The 25,734-nt window shown below is 44.7% G+C and overlaps 1 protein-coding gene across 3 annotated transcripts in view; it reads left to right on the plus strand.

Moving 5' to 3' along the window:
• Nucleotides 1–5,371: 5,371 nt before the first annotated feature.
• CCDC175 (coiled-coil domain containing 175) overlaps nucleotides 5,372–25,734 on the plus strand; it is a 103,467-nt gene continuing 83,104 nt past the window's right edge. For 2 of the 3 annotated variants that reach the window (XM_077464395.1, XM_077464396.1), the window contains exons 1-2: nucleotides 5,372–5,534; nucleotides 10,413–10,498. In XM_077464395.1, the coding sequence (XP_077320521.1) occupies nucleotides 5,474–5,534; nucleotides 10,413–10,498 (147 nt within the window). In that variant the 5' untranslated portion in view covers nucleotides 5,372–5,473. Of the gene's footprint in view, nucleotides 5,535–8,928; nucleotides 9,069–10,412; nucleotides 10,499–25,734 lie in introns of those variants that run through there. The other variant, XM_077464397.1, reaches the window with a different exon arrangement.

Here is a 25,734-nt window from a genome sequence, read left to right on the forward strand (position 1 = left end):
TCAAGCCTGAAGTCTGATGTGACGGCCAGTGCACATTCGGACAAACCCTTCTGGATACAAACAGTGATTCGAGGTGATGTCAGTGAGTCATCCTGCTCCACCCTATGCATTTCGTAAGAGAATTGCGTCATCCATGGGCATGGGCGGCGGTTTTTCCCTGGTAGGAAAAATGACCAGTAGGGGCTGAGCTGTGTATAAATATGCTGGGACTTAGAAAAGCAGGGTCCTTTTCCTGGTGGAAAAGACCTGGTCATCTGGGTCACTTAGCTGAAATTTGGAGGAGGCCAGCAGGATCCCAGCTGTTGGAGAACTGAGGGATCCATGTCTAAAGTTGCTGGGAGCAGTTTGAAGGAAGTACACAGAGGATCTGACCTGGAGGCTCACAGTACAGAAGCTGTCTGGTGTTACAGGAAAGCATTCAGGTACCCAGGGCATAGGGAGTACAAGCCTGAAAGAGATCCTAGGGCAGTGATGGCGAACCTTGGCACCCCAGATGTTTTGGAACTACATTTCCCATAATGCTCCACTACACTGCAGAGTGCATGAGCATCATGGGAAATGTAGTTCCAAAACATCTGGGGTGCCAAGGTTCGCCATCACTGTCCTAGGGAATGTCCTAATTAACTCCTGGAGAGACTGCTCCAGATTTGCTGGCTCAGGTTTGCTCTTCCAATGGCGTCCGCTGAGCTGTAGTTTACTTATCACTAGCCTCAAGAGGGGTTTCACCCTGAAGAGACAGTCAAAGTCAAAGAGTGTCCTCCATTACATTTTGCACTAAAGGAGTATTCCAAGGCTCACCCCATACCTACCCAAGTTCTTCAAGCAATAAATCTAAAAAAAAACACTTTCTGCTTGGGTCTTGTGTACAGAGACTGGAAAGCTACTGAATGCCTGGTTCAGGAATAGAACTTGGGACAAACAGCGGGGTCAGTACACTACATAGGTAAACCTGTTCTTGTGCGAATTGTATAAATGGGGAAATGCTGTATATACATATACATAGTTTGAATTCAAATTTAAATAGGTATATGAATGGGATAGGAGTCATAGTAGTGACATATATATTCCGCTTTTCTGTGACTCCACCCTCCTCCAGGATCTTCAGTATAAGTCATACTTACCTATAGTGGTGAACTCAGGCGTGCATGTGTCCTAGTTTGAACTCACCAGAGTGAGCCCACCAGGAAGTTATCTATCCTGGGCCAATCATAAGTGGCCGAGGCATGCTCCACAGCTGCACGTATACACTTCTTGGGAGGCTTTCTCAGGTGGGTTCAGATTAACACCTGAACATGCACAAGTTCATCCCAACTTACCTACAGCCCTACTCCTCTTTATTGTGAGACTTACATAGAGCCACTTACAAGCCCATTCACCCCAGTGCACTGAAATAACAACCCAACATGTATCACCAGCACACCTGAACATGCGGTAACTCCCGTGCACTGCTGAAAAATGCTGCAAGTCTGTTTTTTTGGTCTGTTGTGGTGCACTAGATTGGGTTACCTTAACATGATGATACACTTTAATGTGCATGTGTTTAACACACAACAGTAAACTAAGCTGGTGTGAGAGGGCCCTAAGTCCAAATTTAGATTGGTGAATTATGGTGATGTGGGTTTTCCTGCTCTGTACTACCATTTATTTTAAACATCAACCCTCCCTACAGTAGCAAGCAATGCCCTGCACTGCATTGCACTGCAATGCAGTTGTGGAAGCAGACTGCTTTAATGCAGCAAATCTCTGTCTGCTATGCCCTGCCAGAGCTCACTGGAGAGCTGGGCTGTGAAGGGAGCTGGAGCGGCTCAGGCTTTCGGTGGTGCACTGAGGGGCTGAGCCAGCTGCCAGTTCAGGCATCTGGGTGGATCCTGACTTTAAAGTTGGGATCTCTGTAGAGCCTGGACTGGCTGAGTGACGTCAGCGGAAAGGCGGACTTTTAGCACGGTGTTGGCTGAAAATGGGTCACACGAGTGCAGAAAGAAGTGCACATTTCTCCTTTAAGCATTCTTTTGTAGCGCAGTAATGCAAATGATAAATGAGCTGCCAATGCATTACAAATGATGAAAAGACAGGACCCTTTTTTAAACTGTAGCACACCACAATGCCTGGTATACAGGTGTGTTGGCATGCCATTCACAACAAATGGCACTGCACTATGTGCTGAGGCAATGTACGTTATGCACCTCGCCGCCTATTAAAAAAACACAGGCATTTACCAGCAGATCTTTTATAAAATCAACTTATCAAAAAAATAAAATCATAAAATCGCTATCTATATTCTTTTTTTCAACTTTTATCCATAGATCGTATGATCTCAATTCCTCCACACCAGCGAGCTTGACTATATGCTCTGGGCTAGCTGCTGCAGTTTGACAGCTAGGCTAGGGCTGGTTGCGCCATATTAGTGTGGCGATCAGGGGGTTACGACAGGAGGCAACCCAAGCACAGATCCCTCTTCAGAGAGCAAAGCAAGTGTGAAGGAGCTACTCTGTCTACAGAGCCATTGAAATCAATGGGCTTCATTCAGATTATTATTATACAGGATTTATATAGCACCAGCAGTTTACGCAGAGCTTTCAATGTAAAAGGGAGACAGTACAGTTACAATACAATACAAGAGGGTTAAGAGGGCCCTGCAGAGATGAGTTTTCAGTAATTGTCTAAAGGCAGCCAGAGTAGGATATAGCCAGACAGATTGAGGTAGTGAGTTCCAGAGGATGGGAGAGGCTCTGGAGAAGTTCTAGAGATGAGCATGGGAGGAGGAGACAAGGGAACTTGAAAGCAGGAGGTCTTGAGAGGAGTGTAGAGGATGGTTTAGGTGAGATGGTGACAAGTTTGGCGATGTAGCTTGGGGCAGAGTTGTGAACAGCCCATCCATTAGGGGCCCCCGAGCACCACCCTCCCCATCCACGGTCACCACCCCCTCCACCTTCTAGCGATGCAGTGATGCAATGCTCTATCCATCGCCGATGCAATGCTCTATCCAACCACCCCCTAGTCATGCGTCCAGCCCCTTTCAGGACAACGGGTGCCTGAATTACAATGGCGGGGTGGGTTTTTTTAAGCACCCAATTAGAGCCAGAGGCTCTAATAGGCTTCAAAATAGGGTGGGCTCATGGTGTAGAGCATTGCGCTATGAACCCACACAGGTGTTACAACAGCGAATGAACATTCGCTGTTGCGACAATGATCCTTCTCCTGGCCAATTTGGGAAGTGGGTCTGATACCTGTCACCCGACTGGCTAAAAGGACAGGCGATCCTATTGGACGCCTGGGAGGAGGAGCGGAGACGCACAGGGGAAGCGAAGAGGAGGGAGGAGGAGAAGACACAGGAGATGCTACCCAATGCCCACCGCAGCCTGATGTCGGCCGATGCCCCGATCCCTACCGCTCATTGATGTCCACCACTCCTTCATATCCACTGCTGCTCAATGCCCACTGCCTAGATGGGGTAAGTAGACTGACCGGCAGACAGCATGTTGGGGGGGGGGGGCTTTGAGGTGCCGCAGGGGGGGTTGTTTGCCATAAAACGATCCACTAATTTGTAGATGCTATAACTTTCGCTATAACTTTTGCGCAAACCAATCAATATATACGCTTATTGTGATTTTTTTTTACCAAAAATATGTAGAAGAATACGTATCGGCCTAAACTGAAGAAAAACATTTTTTTTTGATATTTTTGAGGGATATTTATTATAACAAAAAGTAAAAAATATTGCGTTTTTTTTTTCAAAATTGTTGCTATTTTTTTGTTCATAGCACAAAAAATAAAAAACGCAGAGGTGATCAAATACCACAAAAAGAAAGGTCTATTTGTGGGAAAAAGGGACGTCAATTTTTCTTTGGATGCAACGTCGCACGACAGCACAATTGTCAGTTAAAGTGACGCAGTGCCGTATCGCAAAACGTGCTCTGGTCAGGAAGGGGTAAAATCTTCTGGGACTGAAGAACAAGTTTGGGAACCTGCATAGAATTCTAACAAATATAATTACTGTTCTGTATTTAACTGAACTGCCTTTGAGGTGATGAATAAAGAGACAGGGGCCCTTTAACCACTTGCTGACCGCCTCCTGTACATATACGTCGGCACTTTGAAGAGGGATATCTCGTAACGGCAGCAGCTGCTACCACAACCGAGAATTCCATCTTTTCAGGAGCCGGTCCTCTTTACGATAATGGTGGTCTCCGCAGCGGATTCGCTGCCAGATCACCATTATCAGCGGCGGGAGAGGTGCCACCCCCCTCCCACCGCTCTCCTGTGCCCTCCGCCGCTTACCGGAGCCGTCGGTATCGGCAGAGGCGATCAGGTCCTTACATGCCCTGGGTATGGAGACGAGTGAGGCTAAGATGGCCCCCACCCGTCTCTATACCATAGGAGGGCGGAAGCGACGTCAAAACGCCACTTCCGCCCATACCTCTTAAAGGAACATTTTTCTTTTTTTTTTACTTTTTTTTGCATTTTAGTCCGGTCGGAGGACTTTTTGACCCCAGATCTCATATTTAAGAGGACCTGTCATGCTTTTTTCTATTACAGGGGATGTTTACATTCCTTGTAATAGGAATAAAAGTGATCCATTTTTATTTCTTAAAAACAGTGAAAAAATAAATAAAATGAGGTAAAATAAATAAGAATTGTTTTTTTTTTAAAGTACCCCATCCCGACGAGCTTTCGCGCAGAAGCGGACGCATACGTGAGTAGCTCCCACATATGAAAATGGTGGCCAAACCACACATGTGAGGTATCGCCGTGATCGGTAGAGCGAGAGCAATAATTCTAGCCCTAGACATCCTCTGAATCGCAAAACATGCAACCTGTAGAATCTTTTAAACGTCGCCTATGGAGATTTTTGAGGGTAAAATTTTATGCCATTCCACAAACGAGCGCAATTTTAAAGCGTGACATGTTGGGTATCAATTTACTCGGCGTAACATTATCTTTCACAATATAAAAAAAAAATTGGACTAAAATTTACTGTTGTCTAATTTTTTTTTATTAAAAAAAGTGAATTTTTTCCAAAAAAAAGTGCGTTGTAAGACCGCTGCACGAATACGGTGTGAAAATAAGTGTTGCAATGACTGCCATTTAATTCTCTAGGGTGTTAGAAAAAAAACTATATATAATGTTTGGGGGTTCTAAGTAATTTTCTAGCAAAAAAAAATGTTTTAAAGATGTAAACGCTTAAATTCCAAAACGAGGCTAGTCCTTAAGTGGTTAATAGTTTGGCTCTGGAGGCCTCCCCCTCGCCGCTGCTAAGAACTTCAAGGCCCACATTGCAAAGTTTACGCAGCGCCAGCTAAGCACCCCTTTCCAGATGGACTTAGTACGGTCACTGAAGCTGAAGGACTGTACCATTGCTTTAAAAAAGGGGTGGGTCCTGAAAGCCGCGTCCGGTTGCCTTGGTAACAGTCAGCGGCTAGCTAGCTGGGTTTCCTCCCGGACTGCAATAGGGGCCGCTGGGACAGCAGAGGAGATGGCCCCGGTACCGGAGAGCAAGGGGGTGTCGGTGGTTGTGCAGCACTTCATGGAAATAGGTGAGTGCGGAGAAATCACAGCCCGGGACAGACATGTGACCCGCCCGCTGCCGGTGTACATTTATAAGATAAAGGGATTTGCAACAACGTTCAGGGACCAGGAGAGCACACTGACAGCGTTTTAGTGTTTTTAACCACTTCCTGACACTTTTTATTTGCAAGTTTAAATCGGTATTCTTTGCTAGAAATTGCTTGTCACCCCAAACATAATATATATATATATATATATATATAGCAGAAACCCTATAAAATAAAATGGCAACCTTTCCAATTCTTTTATGTCACACGGTATTAGCGCAACAGTTTTGTAAATGCAGTCTTTTTTAAAAAAAAAAAATACACTTTAATGAATAAAAAAATAAATAAAAACCCATAATACTACCCTCCATTTTTTTGTAAAATGTTGCACCGACTAAATAGACACCTAATGTGTCTATTTAGTCAGCGTAACGTTTTACAAAAAAAATGAGGGTAATATTGTGTTTTTTTTTTTGTTTTTTGTTTTTATTCATTAAAGTGTATTAAAAAAAAATAAAAAATAAAAACAGTGCTTGCAAAACCGTTGCGCTAATACCGTGTGACATAAAAAATAAATTGAAGCACGCTTTAAAATTGCGCACGCTCGTGGAATAGGAACAAATTATGTTACTTAAAAATCTCCATTGGCGACGCTTTAACCACTTTAAGACCGGGCCTCTTTTTTTAGGTGGTGTTTACAGTTTTTTTTTTTTTTTGCTAGAAAATTACTTAGAACCCCCAAACATTATATATTTTTTTTTTCTAACATCCTACAGAATAAAATGGCGGTCATTGCAATACTTTCTATCACACCATATTTGTGCAGCGTTCTTACAAGTGCACTTTTATTTATTTATTTTTTTTAAATACACTTTTTTTTTTTTATTGAAACAGTAAGTTTAGCCCAATTTTTTTTTTATTTTTTTTTTTTATATTGTAAAAGATAATGTTACTCCAAGCAAACTGATACCCCACATGTCACGCATCAAAATATAGGCTACATTTAAAAAATTCTACAGGTTGCATGTTTTGAGTTACTAACGATCGCAGCGATACCTCACATGTGTGGTTTGAACACCATTTTCATATGTGTTCGCTTCTGCACGTGAGCTCGGCAGGACGGGGCGCATTTCAAAAAATACATTTCTTATTTATTTTACCTTTTTATTTTTACACTGTTTTAAAAAAAAAAAGTGTCACTTTTATTCCTATTACAAGGAATGTAAACATCCCTTGTAATAGAAAAAAAGCATGACAGGACCTCTTAAATATGAGATGTGGGGGTTAAAAAGACCTCAGATCTCATATTTACACTAAAATGCAATAAAGAAAAAGAACTACATTTTGTCATTTAAAAAAAATAAATAAATAAAATGGCCCTTTAAGAGCTATGGGCAGAAGTGAGGTTTTGATGTCGCTTCCGCCCTGCAGTGTCATGGAGACGGGTGGGGGCCATCTTTCCCTCACTCGCCTCCATGTCAGCCCAAGGGACGGACGTGATCGCTTCCGCCGCTGCCAACGGCTCCGGTAAGTGGCAGAGGGCACCAGATTGCGGCGGGGGGCCCTCTCCCGCCATAGATAAAAGGGATTTCGCAGCGAATCCGCCGCAGAGACCACTTTTATCCTGTACCGGACCGCCGGCTGAACACGGGGATACCGGAGTTATGGCAGCTGGCTGCTGCCATAATGTGTATGACTCCTCCATGTAAGAATGTACATCGCTTTCTGAGTGAGTAATAAACCCTTCCCTGGTTAAAAAGTGCACCCAGCCTGTGTGTAACTTGCTGAGCAGACACTGGCAGCATTGCTAGCAACACCCTGAGAGACCCTGTGTCAAAGGGACCTAACACATAACAACAATATCCGTCCCCAAAGTAGGGACGTACATCAGCTTGCGATGGTCCGGAAGGGGTTAAACACCTTTACAGGATACCTGTTTAAAGTTACTGAGGAGGTCTAGTGCTAGAATTATTGCTCTCGCTCCAATATTCGTGGGGGGCATATCACATGTGTGGATAAAATAGCGTTTACATATGCATGCGCGACTTACGCATGCATGCGCTTCTGCATATGAGCACGGAGGGATGGGGGTGCTTAAAGAGGGATTTCACTGTGAAAAAAGTTATTAAAAGCCAGCAGCTACAAATACTGCAGCTGCTGACTTTTGATAAATGGACACTCACCTGTCCCAGGATCCAGCGATGTCGGCAGCCGAGGCCGATCATCCGCTCAGCTCTCGGCTGCTGCCGCAGCCATTCTAGGTGAGGGAATCAGGAAGTGAAGCATTGCGGCTTCACTTCCCAGTTTCCTACTGCGCATGCGCGAGTCACGCAGCGCAATAAGAATGGTCCGCGCGGTCTCTGGGACCCGTGTGTGTCCCAGCAGACAGCGCGCAGGGACAGGAAGAGGCATATACTCCCGTGGGAGTCTATGCCCAGAAGTGGGTGCAAATACCTGTCTCAGACAGGTATCTGCACCCCCCTCCCCCCTGAAAGGTGCCAACTGTGACACCGGAGGGGGGGGAGGGTTCCGATGAGCGGAGGTTCCACTTTAGGGTGGAACCCGGCTTTAAGTGGTTGTAAACCCCCGATTGTCACTTTTACCTATACCGTTTACTTCCTCTTTAGGCTGCATTCACACCTGAGCGTTTTCAGCTCATAAAGCGCTCGTAAAACGCCTGAAAAATTCCCATTAAGCAAAATCCCATTCATTTCAATGGCGCCTGTTCACATCTGAGCGTTTTGTCACCTGAAGCAAAATGCCTGAAAAACGCCCTAAGCTCAAAAAAGAACAGGAGCTTCTTTGGGGCAGATCACAGGCGTTTATATGCCTTTTACATTGGTGACTTGAACAAAATCGCGGCTAAATTGCGATTAAAAACGCTGCAAAATTGTGGTAAAATTTCAGTTAAAACCGTGGGACTTTGAAACGTTCAGGTGTGAATGCAGCCGTAAAAAAAAAGAAAAAAAAATTCTTATTTATTTTACTTTTTATTTTTACACTGTCCCTTTCATTTTTTTTTTATCACTTTTATTACAAGAAATGTAAACCTCCCTTATAATAGAAATAGGGATGACAAGTCCACTTTATGGAGAGATCTGGGGTCAAAAAGACCCCAAATATATGTCATACCTTTAAAAATGTTTTTTGATCTTTTGCTTTAAAAAAATATATAAATAAAAAATAAATGATTTACTTTTAGCCTGAACCGGTAGTGGCAGTCATCGCTCCGGTCCTCCAAGGCCAGAGAATCAATGAAAGAGTATCTACTCGCCTATGGGAGGAGCCGGCTGCACGGTTGGATCGTTTCTTGGGCAAATCAGCAATAATAGTAAGCCCGAGTAACGCTGACGAGCTACCCCAACCCCCAGCCCCCCCCCCCCCTCCACTGCTTCGGGAACTGTTCCAGTGGCTCAGAACGTATTGTTGTCAGCAAGTGGTTTCAGTTTTAATGCCAAGTCCATCATATATGCTGCTGGAAGAATCGATCAACAATAACATTATGATGACTGACAGGTAAAGGGAATAACATGAATTATCTCATTACAGTGCCATCAGAAAGGCGTGGGATATATTTAGGCCTTGTGCAAACCAGGACTCGTCTAAACACTTTTCTCCAGGCAGGAGAAAAGCAGCTAAAAAAAACAAAATGCTTTTTCAAGTGCAATTAGGCACGTTTCAGGTGCATCAAGCATTTTTTTTTTTTTTCATTTACTTGCCGTTAAGGCGTGTTTAGAACCGTTTACCTGCGTTTAGGTGTGTCAGGCATTTTTTTACTTAAAAGCTCCTCTCCTGAATGCACAAATGGTATTTTTTTTTCTTTTTCCCCTGTAAACGTATATATAGCGTGCATGGACACATAGGTTAACTTGGAGGGGAGTTTAGAGGCAGAGGAAAAAACAGCTCAAACTCCTGTAAAAGCAGAGTTACAAAAGATGGGGGGGGGCAAAGGTATTGAGTTTATTCTTCTCCTCAGTCTTCACGAGGGAATCCGGGGGGTTTCAGTAACCAAAACTGCAGTATTTATCTTCATGACACATCACAGGACGCATCTCCATGGTTAACAGAGGATAGAATTAGAATTAGGCTTGGGAAACGCAACATTAATAAATCACCGGGACCAGATAGCTTGCACCCGAGGGTACTTGGGGAACTCCGTCAAGTAATTGCCAGACAATTATTCCCAATCTTTGCTTGCAGTCTACTGACTGGAATGGTACCAGCTGATTGGAGAAAAGCCAATGAGGCACCAATATTTAAAAAGATCCCAATATAAATCCCTGGGAATTACAGACCAGTTAGCCTAACATCAATAGTATGTAAGCTCTTGGAAGGGATAATAAGGGACTATATACAAGGTTTTAGTAATGAGAACGGTATCATTAGCGGTAATCAGCATGGATTCATGAAGAATTGTTCTTTCCAAACCAATCTATTAACCTTCTATGAGGAGGTGAGTTGCTATCTAGATAAAGGAAGGCCCGTAGATGTGGTGTATCTGGATTGTGCAAAAGCATTTCACACAGTTCCCCATAAATGTTTAGTGTACAAAATAAGTTCCGTTGGCATGGACCATAGGGTGAGTACATGGATTGAAAATTGTCTACAAGGGCGAGTTCAGAGGGTGGTGATAAATGGGGAGTACTCGGAATGGACAGGGGTGAGTAGTGGGGTCCCGATAGTTTAAAAAAACTATTAGATAAGCACCTGAACGACCACAACATACAGGGATTGTGTGATTGTCAATGTAATACTGACATATAATTACACACATAGGTTGGACTTGTTGAACTAGTGTCTTTTTTCAACCTCCCCTAATATGTAACTGAACCATTAACTATTTACTTTTTTTTTTTTTAGAGAAGCAACTGAAGGAAAAAGATCCAACGTTGAATGAAGAAGCCTTGCAGCATTTAGAGGCAGTAGCTGATGCTGTTCAAGAACTGGTAAGAGAGACTGCACTCTAGAAGCTGCCCCTGCCCCCCAAAAAAGAAAAAGGCAGGAAGGGTCCAGTGACTAATGTTGCCTGTGTCCTCATTGCTGACTTACCATGTCTTTTCTGCTCTGTATATCTGTATGAAGACTGCCATCTTGGAAGGGGCAGGGCTTTGATTCCCATGTCAGAGCCTTCAGCAAGGAGAACAGTGAGCAGCACACTAGTGACATTACTAGGAAGATGAATGTTTCTAAATATTCCCAATAGGATCACAAATCTTCACTTTCAGAGTTCAGGTACACTTTGCATAACAGGATGCAAAAATACAGCAGTAGAATGTTGGTGAAAGTAAGAACAATCATTCATTCATCTCCTAATATTGCATTGTGGGATGGGCTGTGAGGATATAAAAGGGGACAGAAAAAAAAGCCTAATGACATAATAAACGTGACCTGGATTGTGAACATACATTTATTAAAGGGCTAATTAAACCTGCATCAACTCCATCCTCTTATGTAATAGACTAGCTTGCCAGTGGAGATATTGCCAACATCTATATTTTAAGTGGACAGTGTCAGTAGGGCAGAGGTTGGTGTCAGTAGGACAGTGGATGTTACCAGCCAGTAGGACAGTGGATGGTGCCAGTCAGTAGAGCAGTGGATGTGTCAGTAGGGCAGTGGATGGTGCCAGTCAGTAGAGCAGTGGATGTGTCAGTAGGGCAGAGGATGATCTCAGTAGAGCAGTGGACAGTGTCAGTGAGGCAGAAGTTAGTAGTTTTTTATTTACATTTTTTTTTTTGTTACAATTTAATTTTTTTTAATATTATTTTTACATTTTTATTTTTCTAGGAGCCCTGTTGGGGGGGCTTCAGTGAGATATCATGGGTCTAAACTGACCCCTGATATCACTTTTTGAGACAGAAATATGAACTGGGGACAGTGCCCTGTGCTGTGCGGCTTTCTGTTCATTCACAAATAGAAGCATAGTAAACAGTTTACAATGCTTCAGTTATGAATGAACACCGTGATTGGTACCCATCCCCTTTCCTCCTGCAGCAGCTGAATGCCTGTGGGAGGGAGAGGAAGAGAGGTGGCTTTCAGCAGCTGCAGGAGGAGAGTACAGTACAGTACCTGTCTCCTACCCACGATGATGGGTTGCTAACCCTTGATGTATGATAAACAAGTGGCAAATTCAGTTACTGTGTGGTGCATAAGCCTCAAAATGAAACAAGAAAATCTTCCTTTACCTTCCTTGACTGAGACAAATCCTCCTTCATTTGTGTCCCACGTGCCCCCCCCCCCCCCCTCCCAGACACTGCAGCTCACAGTAGGAGGGTTTCAGCAACAGAGGTAGTGCTGTCAATTCAGAATTTAGTGGGTGGATCTAAGTGTGGCTATGTGCTGATTCACAGGCAACAGGCTTGTGAATGAACAGTGACAATGCGGAAAGCCACACGCCCTGCAAGATCTTTTCATCCTACTGCATTGTAAGCAGGCACAGCATACATGAGAGTAACAAGTCTGCTCTGAATTCATGAGTAGTGAAGCATTGTTGCCCCACCATTATGGGCTGATGCTTTAGGTGGACTTCACTGACATTATTAACAGGTGTTGATGGGACTTTGCAGGAGGACTAAGCCCACGTACACACGGTCGGAGATTTTGCCAACCAAATCCGTCGGATTTTGCCCGTCGGATTTAGTCCGACGTATTGTGTCCGAAACTGTTGCATACACACGGTCGGGCCAAGTTGGCGAAAAATCCGATCTTTCAGAACGTGATGACATAATTTCATTACGATGGGACTACATTCAGGCTAGTAGCCAATAGCTTTGATGTAGGAATTTGATCTGAGCATGCGTGGCACTTGGTCCGATGAAAATGCTCTACACATGATCGGATTAGGTCCGTCCGGCCCAGTTGGTCGGGAAATATTTCCAACATGTTGGAAAATTGGGTCGGACGGAGATTCGGACGGAATCAGTCCGATGCATACCACACACAGTCGGATTATCCGACGACGCGGTCCGATAAGACTCATTCCGACAGATTCTTCGACCGTGTGTACAAGGGCTAAGAGAAAACTGTAGGTGCAGATATACTTTGAATTAAAGTGTTACTAAACCCAGGACCCTGCATTCACTATATCTGGTCTCCCACAGTACAAAGAACATGGAAATGCAATTATTTTAGTAAATATAAAGAGCAAGATAAGTTTTCTCATCAGCAGCATATAGCAGTCTTGTGACTTCTATCATTGTCTGGCTAAAGCTTATAGGAGGCATTTTCATTCTCCTCTAGAGCCGCATGATTAATCATCAAGAAATGTTATCACAAATTTTTTTCCTGTTGCGATCTTGACAAAGAATTTCCCGATCTTTGGTACCGTTTCCCCCAAAAACAAGACCTAGCGTGATTGTCGGTGATGGCTGCAATATAAGCCCTACCCTCCAAATAAGCCAAATTATTTAAAGTCCTTGTAGGGCTTATTTTCGGGGAAACAGGGTAGGGCTTATTTGGGGGGTAGGTCTTATATTGCAGCCATCACTGACAATCACCCTAGGTCTTATTTTCGGGGAACGGGGAATGCAGAGAATTTTCTCTCTGCTCTCAGCCTTCAAAAGTCTGGGCAGTCTGCCAAGTTTTAAAACATTCTATCAGTGGAATGTTAAGTCTAAACATTGTATCAATGTGTCTTTTACATAAAAGGAATAGACTTCTGTATGTAAATTAGGAACATTTAATCACTTAAACACTAAACTTTACTGATAGTTGTTTTCAAGTTAAAATCTTTTTTTTCTTTTCTTTTTTGATAGACGTTACTTAGAACCCTCAAACATTATATATATATATATATATATATATATATATATATATATATATATATATATATTATAATATAATGTTTGAGGGTTCTATATTTATATATATATATATTTATATATATATATATATATATATATATATTTATATATATATATATATATATATATATATATATATATATATATATATATATATATATATATATATATTTTTTTAGTAGAGACCCTAGAGAATGAAATGGTGGTTGTTGCAATATTTTTATGTCACACTGTATTTGTGCAGTGGCCTTTCAAATGCAATTTTTTTGGAAAAAATTACTTTAATAAATAATAAAAAAAAAAACTAACCAGTAAAGTTAGCCCAAATTTTTTCTGTATAATGTGAAAGATTTTACGCTGCGAGAATCGTGGGCTTTATTCTAAGCAAAAAAATTGTGATTCACATTTTGGCCAGAATCGTGCAGCTCCATTCTCCTCTTCTGACTGTCCTACGAGACTGCAGGACCCCTGACCCTCTGTCTGGACAGTGCTGATTGGCCCTGTGCCGATCACATGTACCCTCCCAAGAAAATAAAATGGCCTAGTCATGACGGGGGGGGGGTAAATCTTCTGGAGGTCAAGTGGTTAACTTTGCTTTGGAGGAACTTTCCTTTGCTGACTTGTGTGTTAACCTCCTCCTACTTGCCAGTCCAGTAAGAATGCCCTGGTCTCCCTGGGGTACACAAGCATAGCATGGCTGTAATTGTAATTGGTTATGCTTCGACATTTCAGCCTTTCTGGTGCTAGTGCAGATGATCCGTACTGTTGACTTGCAATGAGCGTCTCCACCTCCGGGGTTGCATTTCTATTTTCCCCACATAGGATTTTGCATCCCCGTGCTCTCTCCTCTTAGATACTATATGGAGAGGGACCACAGGGGTGGGTAGGCACAATAGAGAGCCATTTTAGTAAATTGTTGTTTCCTTCTTTTTCTCTCTTTTTTTGTTTTTCGCCTTTCTCTATTCCCTCTCTGCTGGTGCATAGGGTATAAATCTCAGGACTTGCTATGACTAATGTACGTTGTCTATCTTTAAATGTTAATGGGCTGAATATTCCGGAGACGCGCACAACAGTTTTACGTGAACTCAATTTGAATTTATAGAAGAAACCCATTTTCAATCAGGGAAGATACCAAAATTTCAGAATGATCGCTATCCACAGATATTCCACAGTACAGCCCCTGATTCTAAGACAAGGGGGGTGAGTATCCTGCTTTCTGGGATGGTCTTATGGTCTCTTGTTGACCAGAGGAGTGACCAGGAAGGAAGCTGTTTCTTAAAGGAGATCTGGCTGGTCGCAGAGCTACCTTAGCCTCTATCTATCTACCCAACCAAGCACAGTTGAGTTGCTTAGATGAAATTCTCAATTCCCTACAAGGCTTTATGGAGGGGGAGACTGTGTGTGACCATGCCCCGTCTTTTATAGACCTTCATTTGGGCACGCCTGGAACTAGATCCTGGATGTGAAAACTTAATGAATCCTTGGTAAAGGAAGGTCCATTATGAAAATTCCTCTCTTTGGCTATGGCCAGAATCTTTACGGACAATGATACAGAGGACATTTCTCCATTGACACTATGTGAAATGCATAAATGTGTCATGCGAGGTTTGCTGATTCAAAAGGTGACGGAACTGCGGAAAAATAGGCAAGCTGTCTTTCAAACCCAGTGAAACTTCGTTGCAAACTTAGAATCCAAGCATAAAAAATCCCTCTCTCATTCTGTAGCAGTAGATCTTAGGGTTCCGTGAGAGAAAACTGGCTTCCCTGCTCATGCATGACACTAATACATGGATACAAAAGGTCAGAAATATATACTATGAGCATGGGAATAAATCAGGTAATCTGCTGGCCCACTCGCTCAGGGAAACTTCCCGTAGAAATTATATCCCACATATTGATTCTGACAGGGGAACGCTGCTTTATATCCCGGATGTGGCCAAGGTTTTTTGAGTATATTACTCATCTCTTTATAATTTATCGACAAATTTATCTACTGATCAGCTGGTACAAAAGCAACAGTTAATTCGGGAATATCTCTCCTCTTTGGGTTTACCATCGATATCTAACAATGCGTCCGAATCAATGAATGCTCTTATTTCAACTGAAGAATATTTGAGGGCGATTTAAGCTGCTTAAGCCTCACAAAGCTCCAGGCCCAGATGGATATACGATAGCCTACTATAAGGCATTTGCCCCAATCCTAGCTCCCAGATTTACAAAAGCATTTAATTCCCTTCTGGAAGATCGGCCCATACCGACCGATAGGGATGAGCCGAACACCCCCCGGTTTGGTTCGCACCAGAACTTTCGAACGGACCCCAAATTCGTACGAACTTTAGAACCCCATTGAAGTCTATGGGACTCGAACGTTCGAAATGAAAAGTGCTAATTTTAACGGCTAATATGCAAGATACTGTCCTAAAAAGGGTTTGGGGACCTGGCTCCTGCCCCAGGGGACATGGGTCAATGCCTAAAATGTTTTTAAAAATGGCCATTTTGGCGGGAGCACTGATTTTAATGACGATTAAAGTGAAAAAAAAAGTGAAATATTCCTTTAAATATGGTGCCTGGGGGGTGTCTGTAGTATGCCTGTCAAGTGCCACGTGTTTCCCGTGTTTCCCGTGTTTAGAACAGTCCCTGCACAAAATGACATTAAACGGAAATAACATCATTGAAAACTGCTTGCGGTTTTAATGTAATATCTGGTTCCTGCAATATGGTTGAAAATCATTCAGAAAAATGGCATGGGTAGCCCTCCCTGCCCATTACCAGCCCCTTTGGGTCTTGTACGCATATTAAGGGGAACCCCGTACCCATATTAAAAAAAGGAAATGCGTGTGGCCCCCAGGCCCTATATACTCAGAACAGCAGTATACAGGCGGTGCAAACAAGACAGGGACTGTGTAGGTTTGTTGTGTTAAGTTGAATCTGTTTGTAATTTTCAACTGGTACATTTTTAAAGTGTAGCTCCAGTCAAAAAAACTATTTTTAAGCTTTTTGGAAAACATAGGGAAGGGTTATCACCCCTGTATAATTTGTTTTGTCGTCCATCTTTTTTCATCTCACTTGCTGTTGTCTCCTTCCGTTTGTAGGAGATGTTTGTAAGTTGGATGTTTGAAAGTAGGGGGCCTGCCCTATATGCTCTGCAGAAATGGCGGAACAAGGTGTTGGTTTTGCCACAACATTTATAAGGAAAGAAAAAGCAAGAAGAACCGCGCAATCCCTAAAAATTAATAATAGGGTATACGCCCCTCATCCGAGAGACTAAATAAAAAGCAAAAAGTGATTATAATGCAATATCCCCTATTCTGAGAGTGAACCTCATATAGTGCAAATGAATAAAATAATACATATAAAATAGTGTCACTATATATATAGTGAATCCCAAATTGTTATACCACATATACTAAACCCACTTGACAGTACATGTACAACAGTGTCACTAATTACATGTGCAGTGGATCACAGAATTATTATACCACACTATACACTAAAGTGCAAAATATAATGTGCAAATGAATAAATCATAAAACTGATCATATAGAATCTCAATGTGTCCTTTTGTTATAGTCCTTAAATGAAACCAAAAAGGTGGACTGTAGAAAAAACACCACGTGTCACAAATAACTTTGGCTTCCTGATTCGTATTCCAACTCACAGAACATGCTGAGGTGCACCACCACCAAAAAAATAAGATTGGCTCCTTACCAGACGTCCTAGTAAGGTGCGCTTTAAGGGGGTCAGGCCAGACCATACATGTGCCTTAATCCTCCAGCCCTGGTTCCACTCTCAATCCAGACCACAGTTCAGAGGTATTCCAATGAAAAGAGCGAATGGTCCACCATAGGAAGGAAAAGAAGCGCTCCAAATAGTGTAAAACCATTTATTAAAATAAAATAAAAAAAAGAAGAAATGCACTTACAAGATGACTGTAAGAAAAGGCATATCATAATGGGAAACGTCGGCCGAGCGCAATTCTCCACAATTGTATCCTTATTCCGACTGATGTTTAAGAGGCAAAAAAGTAGCGTGTCACACCGCCCTACGCGTTTCGTGATATATCACGTCGTCTCGGGGTACGGGTGACACGCCACTCTGCCCCCTGTTTTTATAATAAGCTGTGGCCCATGCCTCCTCCTCCATGGGGAACCCAGGCCTCGTTTTCGATTCCGTACCGGAAGTGACGCACATGCGTCAGATCTAACTACCCAATGGCCGTGTTCAAAGAATATAGAGCAACCAATAATAGATATTTTCTGCGCCATATTAGGGAAGCTGAACCAAGCCTCACGACCGATGTCCAATCAGAGGCGAGGTCACTATGGTCAGAGAGGCGGAAATGACGCACATCGGTGTGATCATCAGCCTGACCAATCGCGAGGGCGGAAGTGACGCACAAAGGCGTCACTGCCCGTGCGACCAATCGTAGTTAGTGTACCACCTTCCTATCCCTAATGGCGTCCTAAAACCCACAGGGAAAGAGCCAAGCCTCACCATCGGCCCGCGCCAAAACCGGCAGAAGCGCAGTAACCACGCCCCACCGCTAGCACGCACCGGAAGGCCAAGCCCCAAAAGAAACCAGGCCTCGCTACCACTCACACCGGAAGTCCAGGCTCAACATTGTAAGCCCTCAAAGTGACTCTTGGTGGGCGCTGGAGCGCCCTGCTGTGAACGATTATATCAAGAATTGTAATTAAATGCCATTGTTGAGCAGTGGTAGTAAAATTGACCTTTGGTGGTTGTGGTGCTGGTGCCACAACACTATAAGTCCTCACAGTTACTCTGGGTGGGCACAGGAACGGGCCCTTCTGTGAAATATTATATCAAGAATTGTAATTACATGTCCCTGTTAAACAGGGGCAGAAAAATTGGGCTTTAGGCACTGGTGCTGGTGCCACCACACTGCAACCTCTCCCATATACTCTAGTTTTATTGCAGGAATTAGCCCTGCTGCAAAGCATTGCATCAAAAATTGTAATTAAACGCCCCTGTTAAACAGGGGCAGAAAAATTGGGCTGATGGCATCACCCAGAACCAGAAATGTTCTTCCAACATATCAGCGGAGGAGGAAGAGGATAGACAATCAACATAACAGGACAGTCACTCAGCATCAGCATAGGCAGTCTTGAAGGGATGTGATATTTCAAAAAAAATTATTCTGTTACATCAGCTTCAGGTGCTTGGTAGCTGTGGGTGATCCAAGACTGATTCATCTTGATGAAGGTCAGTCGATCAACTGATTCAGTGGACAGGCGCACCCTGTGATCGGTAACAAAGCCACCAGCAGCACTGAAGGTGCGTTCCGAAAGATCGCTGGATGCAGGACAGGCCAGTAGCTCAATTGCATACTGTGCAAGCTCTGGCCAGTGATCCATCCTCAAGACCCAGTAAGCCAGAGGATTTTTGGTGGGAAAGGTGTCCAAGTCTGACCTTGCCCCTAGGTATTCCTGCACCATGTAAATCAGACACTGGCGATGGTTGCTGGAACCGATCATACCTTGGGGCTGCGGACTAAAATTGTCTGAAAGCATCAGTCAGATGGCCACCTTCTCCACCGCTCCTTCTGACCGATGCCTCAGCAACACGTTGTCCAGGACCAGGAGTTTGTAACCTCCCAGTCTCTGGGAACGCGTTGCACAGACCTTTCTTAAAGGCCTCCCGGAGATGTCTCATCCTCTGCTCCCTCTGCGATGGCAAGATAAGGTCGGCAACCTTACCCTTGTACCATGGATCAAGGAGAGTGGCCAGCCAGTAATGGTCCCTCTCCTTGATCCGAAGAATACGAGGATCCTTCCGCAGGCTTTGCAGGATCAGGGAGGCCATGCAGCGTAGGTTAGCTGAGGCATTCGGTCCGGAGTCCTCTGGGTCACTAAGGGCAACATGATCCGCAGCTACCTCCTCCCAGCCACGTAAAAGTCCACGTGTTTCGTGGGACTGTAAATCATCCCTACAAGACTGCTGCTGCTGATGCTGAGTGCCAGCCTCCACCTCCATGCTGACACAATCATCCTCCTCCTCCTCTTCCTCCTCCTCATCCTCTTCCTGTGTGATGGGTGGCACAGCAGGAACACTGTCTGGATAAAGGGGGCCTTGAGAGGCAAGGAAGTCCTCCTCTTCCTGCCTCTGTTCTGCCTCAAGTGCCCTGTCCATTATTCCACGCAGCGTATGCTCCAAGAGGTGGACAAGAGGTACAGTGTCACTGATGCATGCACTGTCACTGCTCACCATCCTTGTGGCCTCCTCAAACTGTGACAGGACAGTGCATGCATCCCTGATCATGCCCCACTGGCGTGGTGAGAAAAAACCGAGCTCCCCTGACCCTGTCCTGGTGCCGTAGTCGCACAGGTACTCATTGATGGCCCTCTGCTGCGTGTGCAGCCGCTGCAGCATGGCCAACGTTGAGTTCCACCTGGTGGGCATGTCACATATAAGGCGGTTCTTGGGCAGGTTCAACTCCTTTTGGAGCTCAGCCAGCTGAGCACAGGCATTAAATGATCGGCGGAAATGCATACAGACTTTCCTGGCCTGCTTCAGGACATCCTGTAAGCCGGGGTACCTGCCCAAGAACCGCTGCACCACCAGGTTAAGGACGTGAGCTACACAGGGCACATGGGTCAGTTGTCCCTGTCGGAGGGCGGAGAGGAGGTTGGTGCCATTGTCACAAACCACCATTCCTGGCTTAAGCTGGCATGGCGTCAACCACCTCTCGGCCTGCCCCTGCAGAACTGACAAAACATCCGCCCCAGTGTGGCTCCTGTCCCCCAAACAAACCAGCGCAAGCACGGCATGGCATTGTTTTGCCTGCGTACTTGCGTAGCCCCTGGAACGCCTACGGAGCACTGCTGGTTCTGAGGACAGAGCACTGGAAGAGGCCATGGAGGAAGAAGAAGAGGAGGGGGTGGAGGAGAGAGGTGTGTCACAACCAATAGTAGCATTTTGGAGGCGTGGTGGCGGAACAACCTCCAACACTACTGCACCTTGTCCTGCATCCTTCCCAGCTGCCAGAAGAGTGACCCAATGGGCCGTGAAAGACAGGTAACGTCCCTGTCCATGCCTGCTGGACCATGAGTCAGCGGTAATATGCACCTTACCGCTGACCACCCTGTCCAGCGAGGCAAGGACATTGCCTTCCATGAGAAAAAGTGGCGTTTGGGGACCTGCCACTGAGGAACCGCACATTGTACAAACTCACGGAAGGGGGCCGAGTCTACCAACTGAAAAGGCAGCAGTTGAAGTGCTAGCAATTTAGTCAAGCTAGCATTCAACCGCTGGGCATGTGGATGGCTGGGAGTGAACTTCTTTCGCCAGTCCAGCAACTGGGGCAGGGACATTTGCGTGCTATAATCGGACGTGGGTGTACTGCTAGCAGAGTGCCCGGAAGCACTTGGCTGTGACACACCTAATTCTACACCTTCATTCCTCTCAGAGCAGGTTTCGGAGAGGACTGAAGGTCTAGTGGGGTTGGAGATGCCAGCTGATGAGGAGCAAGGAGAGGTCCGCTTTGTTCTTTGGTTTGGGTCTTTGAGGTACGCTTGCCAACGAGCTGCATGGCAGGTCAACATATGTCTGGTCAAGCATGTGGTGCCCAAGCGGCTGATGTTTTGGCCACGCGAGATACGCTTGAGACATATGTTGCAAATAGCAGCGGTGCGATCTGATGCGCTCATCTCAAAAAAGGCCCACACCAAAGAACTTTTAGAATAACGCGCAGAGGCAGCACCCTGCACAGGCGGAGCTCTGCGGTGTGATTCAGTCGGTGTGCTGCCCCTAAGCTGGCCCCCGGAGGGCATCCTGCCTCGTTGGACATGTGCCTCCTCCTCTCTCCTTCCAGGCACCCACGTGGAGTCAGTGCCCTCATCATCCCCTCCCTCTTCATCGCTGTAGCAAACCTGGCAGTATGCTGCAGCTTGTGGAACATGACTGCCAGATTGCTGTCCTTCTTGAGCATCCCCTCTCTCTGCGCTCACGCTACTGCCTTCCTCTAGCTGAGTGTCATCATCAGAGCCTACAAAACACTGGGCATCCTCCTGGAGCATGTACCCAACACTGTGCTCAAAGAGTTCAGGAGACTCCTCAGGAGGACGTGGTGGGTCTAGGGAAGGAGTCACTGATGATGACATTGAGAGGAGGGAAGACGATGCGTTGGCAGCTGCTTTGCTAGTACCCTGAGACTGGGTGAGAGAGGATGAGGAGGATGAAGAGGGCTTGGTCATCCACTCTACCAAGTCGTTGGCATGTTGCGGTTCAGCATGTCCAGCTGCCGAAAAGGACAAGCGTGTCCCATGGCCACGTGCTGATGACAATGCACCGCGTCCACGACCAGCACTGTTGTCTCTAGACACAGAGCCTGCTTGCCCTCTTTTATCGGCTCGCGCCTGTCTGCCTCTCCTTGCTGGCCTTCCAGACATGGTAATGGCCTGAAGAGAGTTGGGTAAAACAGCAGTTGGGTAGTGTATATTGTGCTGGAGGCACACAACACCCACTAACTCCTGCAGATGCCTTTATTATAGAACACCAGAGATAAAGGGGTATACTGTAATGGAGTCACACAACACCCACTAAGCCCTGCAGATGGCTTTATTAGAGAACAGCAATAAAGGGTAGATACAGGTGTATATTGTGCTGGAGGCACAAAACACCCACTAACTCCTGCAGATGCCTTTTTTATAGAACACCAGAGATAAAGGGGTATATACAGATGTATACTGTGCTGTGCTGGAGGCACACACAACTTCCAATAACTCCTGCAGATGGCAAGTGGGCTCAAATAGCGAAGAGCTATGTAGGTGGATATAGCGGTGTGTACTGGGTACAGAGCACGCAGACAGCACGCACAAGCTCCTAACACTACTGACTGCAAGCTCTATTATAAAATATAGATCACTAGCTATATAGGTGAGGTGAATATAGCGGTGTATACTGCGGTCAGGGCAAGCAGACAACAACCACTACAGAAGAGCAAGATCGAAAATCGTCCGATAACGATCGGTGTGTACTGTGTTGAAGGTACACAGAACACCCACTAACTGCTTCAGACGCCAACACACTACACAAGGCCGCCGCGCTGGCGGCCTTATATAGTGTGGGGAGTGTACTACACAGCCTGAGCTATGATTGGCCACAGGCATCCTGCCTGTGGCCAATTATGGCTCTCCTCGCTGCTGGCGCTGTGATTGGCCAAGCATGCTGCGTCACAGTGCATGCTTGGCCAATCATGAGCCAGCAATGCACTGCGATGACGCAGTGCATTGTGGGCCGTGAGCGCCACACGAATTTGGCGCGAACGGCCCATAACGTTCGGAATTCGCCGAACGGGCGAACAGCCGATGTTCGAGTCGAACGTATGTTCGACTCGAACACGAAGCTCATCCCTACCGACCAATACAGTGAGGGCACATATTACAGTGATCCCTAAAGAAGGTAAGGACAATGCCCATTGCATGAATTATTGTCCTATTTCCCTATTAAACGTGGACCTAAAGCTCTTTATATGGATATTAGCATCTAGACTACAACCTCACCTTCAGAATATCATCCACCCTGATCAAGCCAGGTTTATGCCTATTAAGGAGGCGAAGGATAATACTACCAGACCCCTGGATATTATCTATCTGGCTCAGCTCCGTAAAATACCCTTATGTTTGCTCTCCACTGATGCAGAAAAGGCTTTTGACAGGGTGGATTGGACATTTCTGAAAGAGACGCTAACTCATATTGGAGTGGGAAAGGCTTTTAGTAAATGTGTAGAGGCTATATACTCAGTTCCATCTGTAGCTGTTAGAATCAATGAGGTGACCTCTCTATACTTTAATTGGACCAACGGCGCCAGACAAGGATGTCCTTTATCCCCATTGATCTTTATATTAATTCTTATTTTTATTACATTTCTGGAAACTATGTTGCCAAATTTATTAAGCGAGTTCAATCGGTATAATACACTTTTGAACGTTAAAATCAATATTCAAAAATCTGAATTGCTTAATATTACGTTGGCCCCTGTGTGTGTGCAAGCTCTCCAATTATCATTCTCTTTTTATGGGCATCCTCCCACCTGACATACTTAGGGGTCAAATTGACTTCCTCAATGGATACAATATTTTTAGATAATTTTCCACCAATACTACGGGATCTTCCTCTTATTTGGACAGATGGAACAAGGGCTCTTACACATGGATGGGTAAGAACACTATTCTTAAAATGAATATCTTGCCAAGGTTATTGTATCTTTTTCAGTAGCTACCAATAGTCGTCCCAGGGTCTTTCTTGAAGTCAGTGCGTAGTGTCTTTATCAGATTTGTCTGGGCAAAAAGGCACCCAGCTATATTTGGCTAAGCCCTTGTACACACGGTCGGACATTCTGACAACCAAATCCGTTGGATTTTGTCCGACGGATTTTGTCCGAAACTGTTGCATACACACGGTCGGACAAAGTTGTCGGAAAATCCGATTGTACATAACGTGATGACGTTATTTCGTTATTACGGGACTACGTTCAGGCTAGTAGCCAATAGCTTTGGTCTAGGAATTTGATCTGAGCATGCGTGGCACTTTGTCCGTCGGAGTATGTCTGATCGGAGCATTTTGTCAGAAAATTTTACGGACAAGTTGGAAAACTTGGTTCGTCGGATACTCCGACAGAAACAGTCCGTGCTATGTTGCTGTATCGTTTTGTAGTTTATTGTACAGTCAGGACGGCAGAGGCCCTAGAGTCTGCTGCCACTAGAACCATAATATAAGGAATATGACTTTTTCGATTTTGTGTGCCTACCAAAAAACAAAACTGAGTTGTGTTAAAGCTATATTACCTGGTACGCACATAATCGTATCATGTTTGTTTGTTCGTATGGAATATTATGCATATTATGCAGAGGAGGAGGTGTTCTGTTGTCCCAGCATACATTTTGTTTTAGGATGGCAATGCTGCTCTTCCATAGTTCTCCTTTTTGGGTTAGTTATTATTTGATGCCTGTTTCAAATCCTTTGAGATACATGACAAATGTTTTCCATTGCATTTCATATTTAATTTTCCCTAAAACTTTTTTTTTTTTTTAACTGATTCATCTTTATTAGAAAATGTTTTCCCAGTACAAAATAACAATGATTTCCACAATTCACAAAACAACTTCATTTCATACATAAATAGTACAATAGCGAGGGTGCTCCCGACCCACACATCGTGGCGGGCTCGCCCTCCATCTCTTCCACCCCACCACCCACCCCCGCTTCGAGCGCACACTGCTGATACCCACCCGACCAATAATGGACGGCTGGTTTAGAGGGGAATGAACACCAGTTGATATGGAGAAGAGAGAAGAAGGGAAACCAAAGAAGGAAATCCATTGCCACTCATCAACCAAGCAAATGCTAGGCCGCCCCCTCGGAAGACTCCCCTAGGGGGTAACCCATACCGATCAGCCACGGGTTCCATATTGCCCTAAATTTTTTTACGTTGTTTTGTTTTATAAACATTGCTCTCTCGCACCAAATAGTAGAGTTGATTGCATTAACCCATTGTTCAATCGCTGGGGGATTTATGGCTTGCCAATTTATAGCTATCAGTCGTCTGGCCTGGTACAAGCATCTCAGGACAGACAACTTGATTAGGGGAGGGATTCTATCCTCCTCGAAAATCCCCAATAAGCACGTCCTGGCTTCTGGTTTCAAGATAGTCTTAAAGGTCCTATTTATTCTAAGTACTATTTCTAGCCAATACCCATACAATTTTGGGCATTTCCATACCATGTGGAAAAGGTCCCCCGATGCCCCACATCTGGGACAGCTGTCGCTGGATTTCCTGCCCATTTTCCACAGCTTATAGGGGGTATAATATGCCCTATATATAAGGAATAAGTGTGACACTCGCTGCGATGGGGATATGGAGACCAATCTCCCCTGCTCAAGAGTCTTAGCCCATTGTTCCTGAGTTATCGGGCCCACATCTGCTATCCACCCCCTCCTGCTCTTATACGGGCCCTCTCCCTTCAGGATCCTGCCCCTGATCTTTGTGTATAATCTGGAGATCTGACCTTTTGCTTGCCTGCAATCTATGAGGCTCTGGAGCAGGGGAGCTTCGGTCCGTTCAATCTCAAGTGACCCAAATTGAGCTTGAATACCATGTCTCAGCTGTAAATATTTAAAGAACGTCTTATTGGAGACATCAAATTCCCGTCTAAGGGCCTCAAAGGGTTTGATTGTGTTCCCTTTGTATAGTTGCACCAACCTATTAATTCCCTGCCTATCCCATTCTAAAGATCTATCTATTTTGTTTAATTCGCCTAGGTATCGGTTTTGCCATAGGGGCGTGTAGCTAGTTACTCCCACATATCCCATGGTTTGCTTTACATTATGCCATACCTTCCTCATTAGTACATTAGTAGGGCATC

The sequence above is a fragment of the Lithobates pipiens genome, unplaced genomic scaffold (assembly GCF_037356315.1).
Source record: "Lithobates pipiens isolate NorthernLeopardFrog02 unplaced genomic scaffold, aLitPip1_a1.2 Scaffold_30, whole genome shotgun sequence".
NCBI classification, from domain to species: domain Eukaryota; kingdom Metazoa; phylum Chordata; class Amphibia; order Anura; family Ranidae; genus Lithobates; species Lithobates pipiens.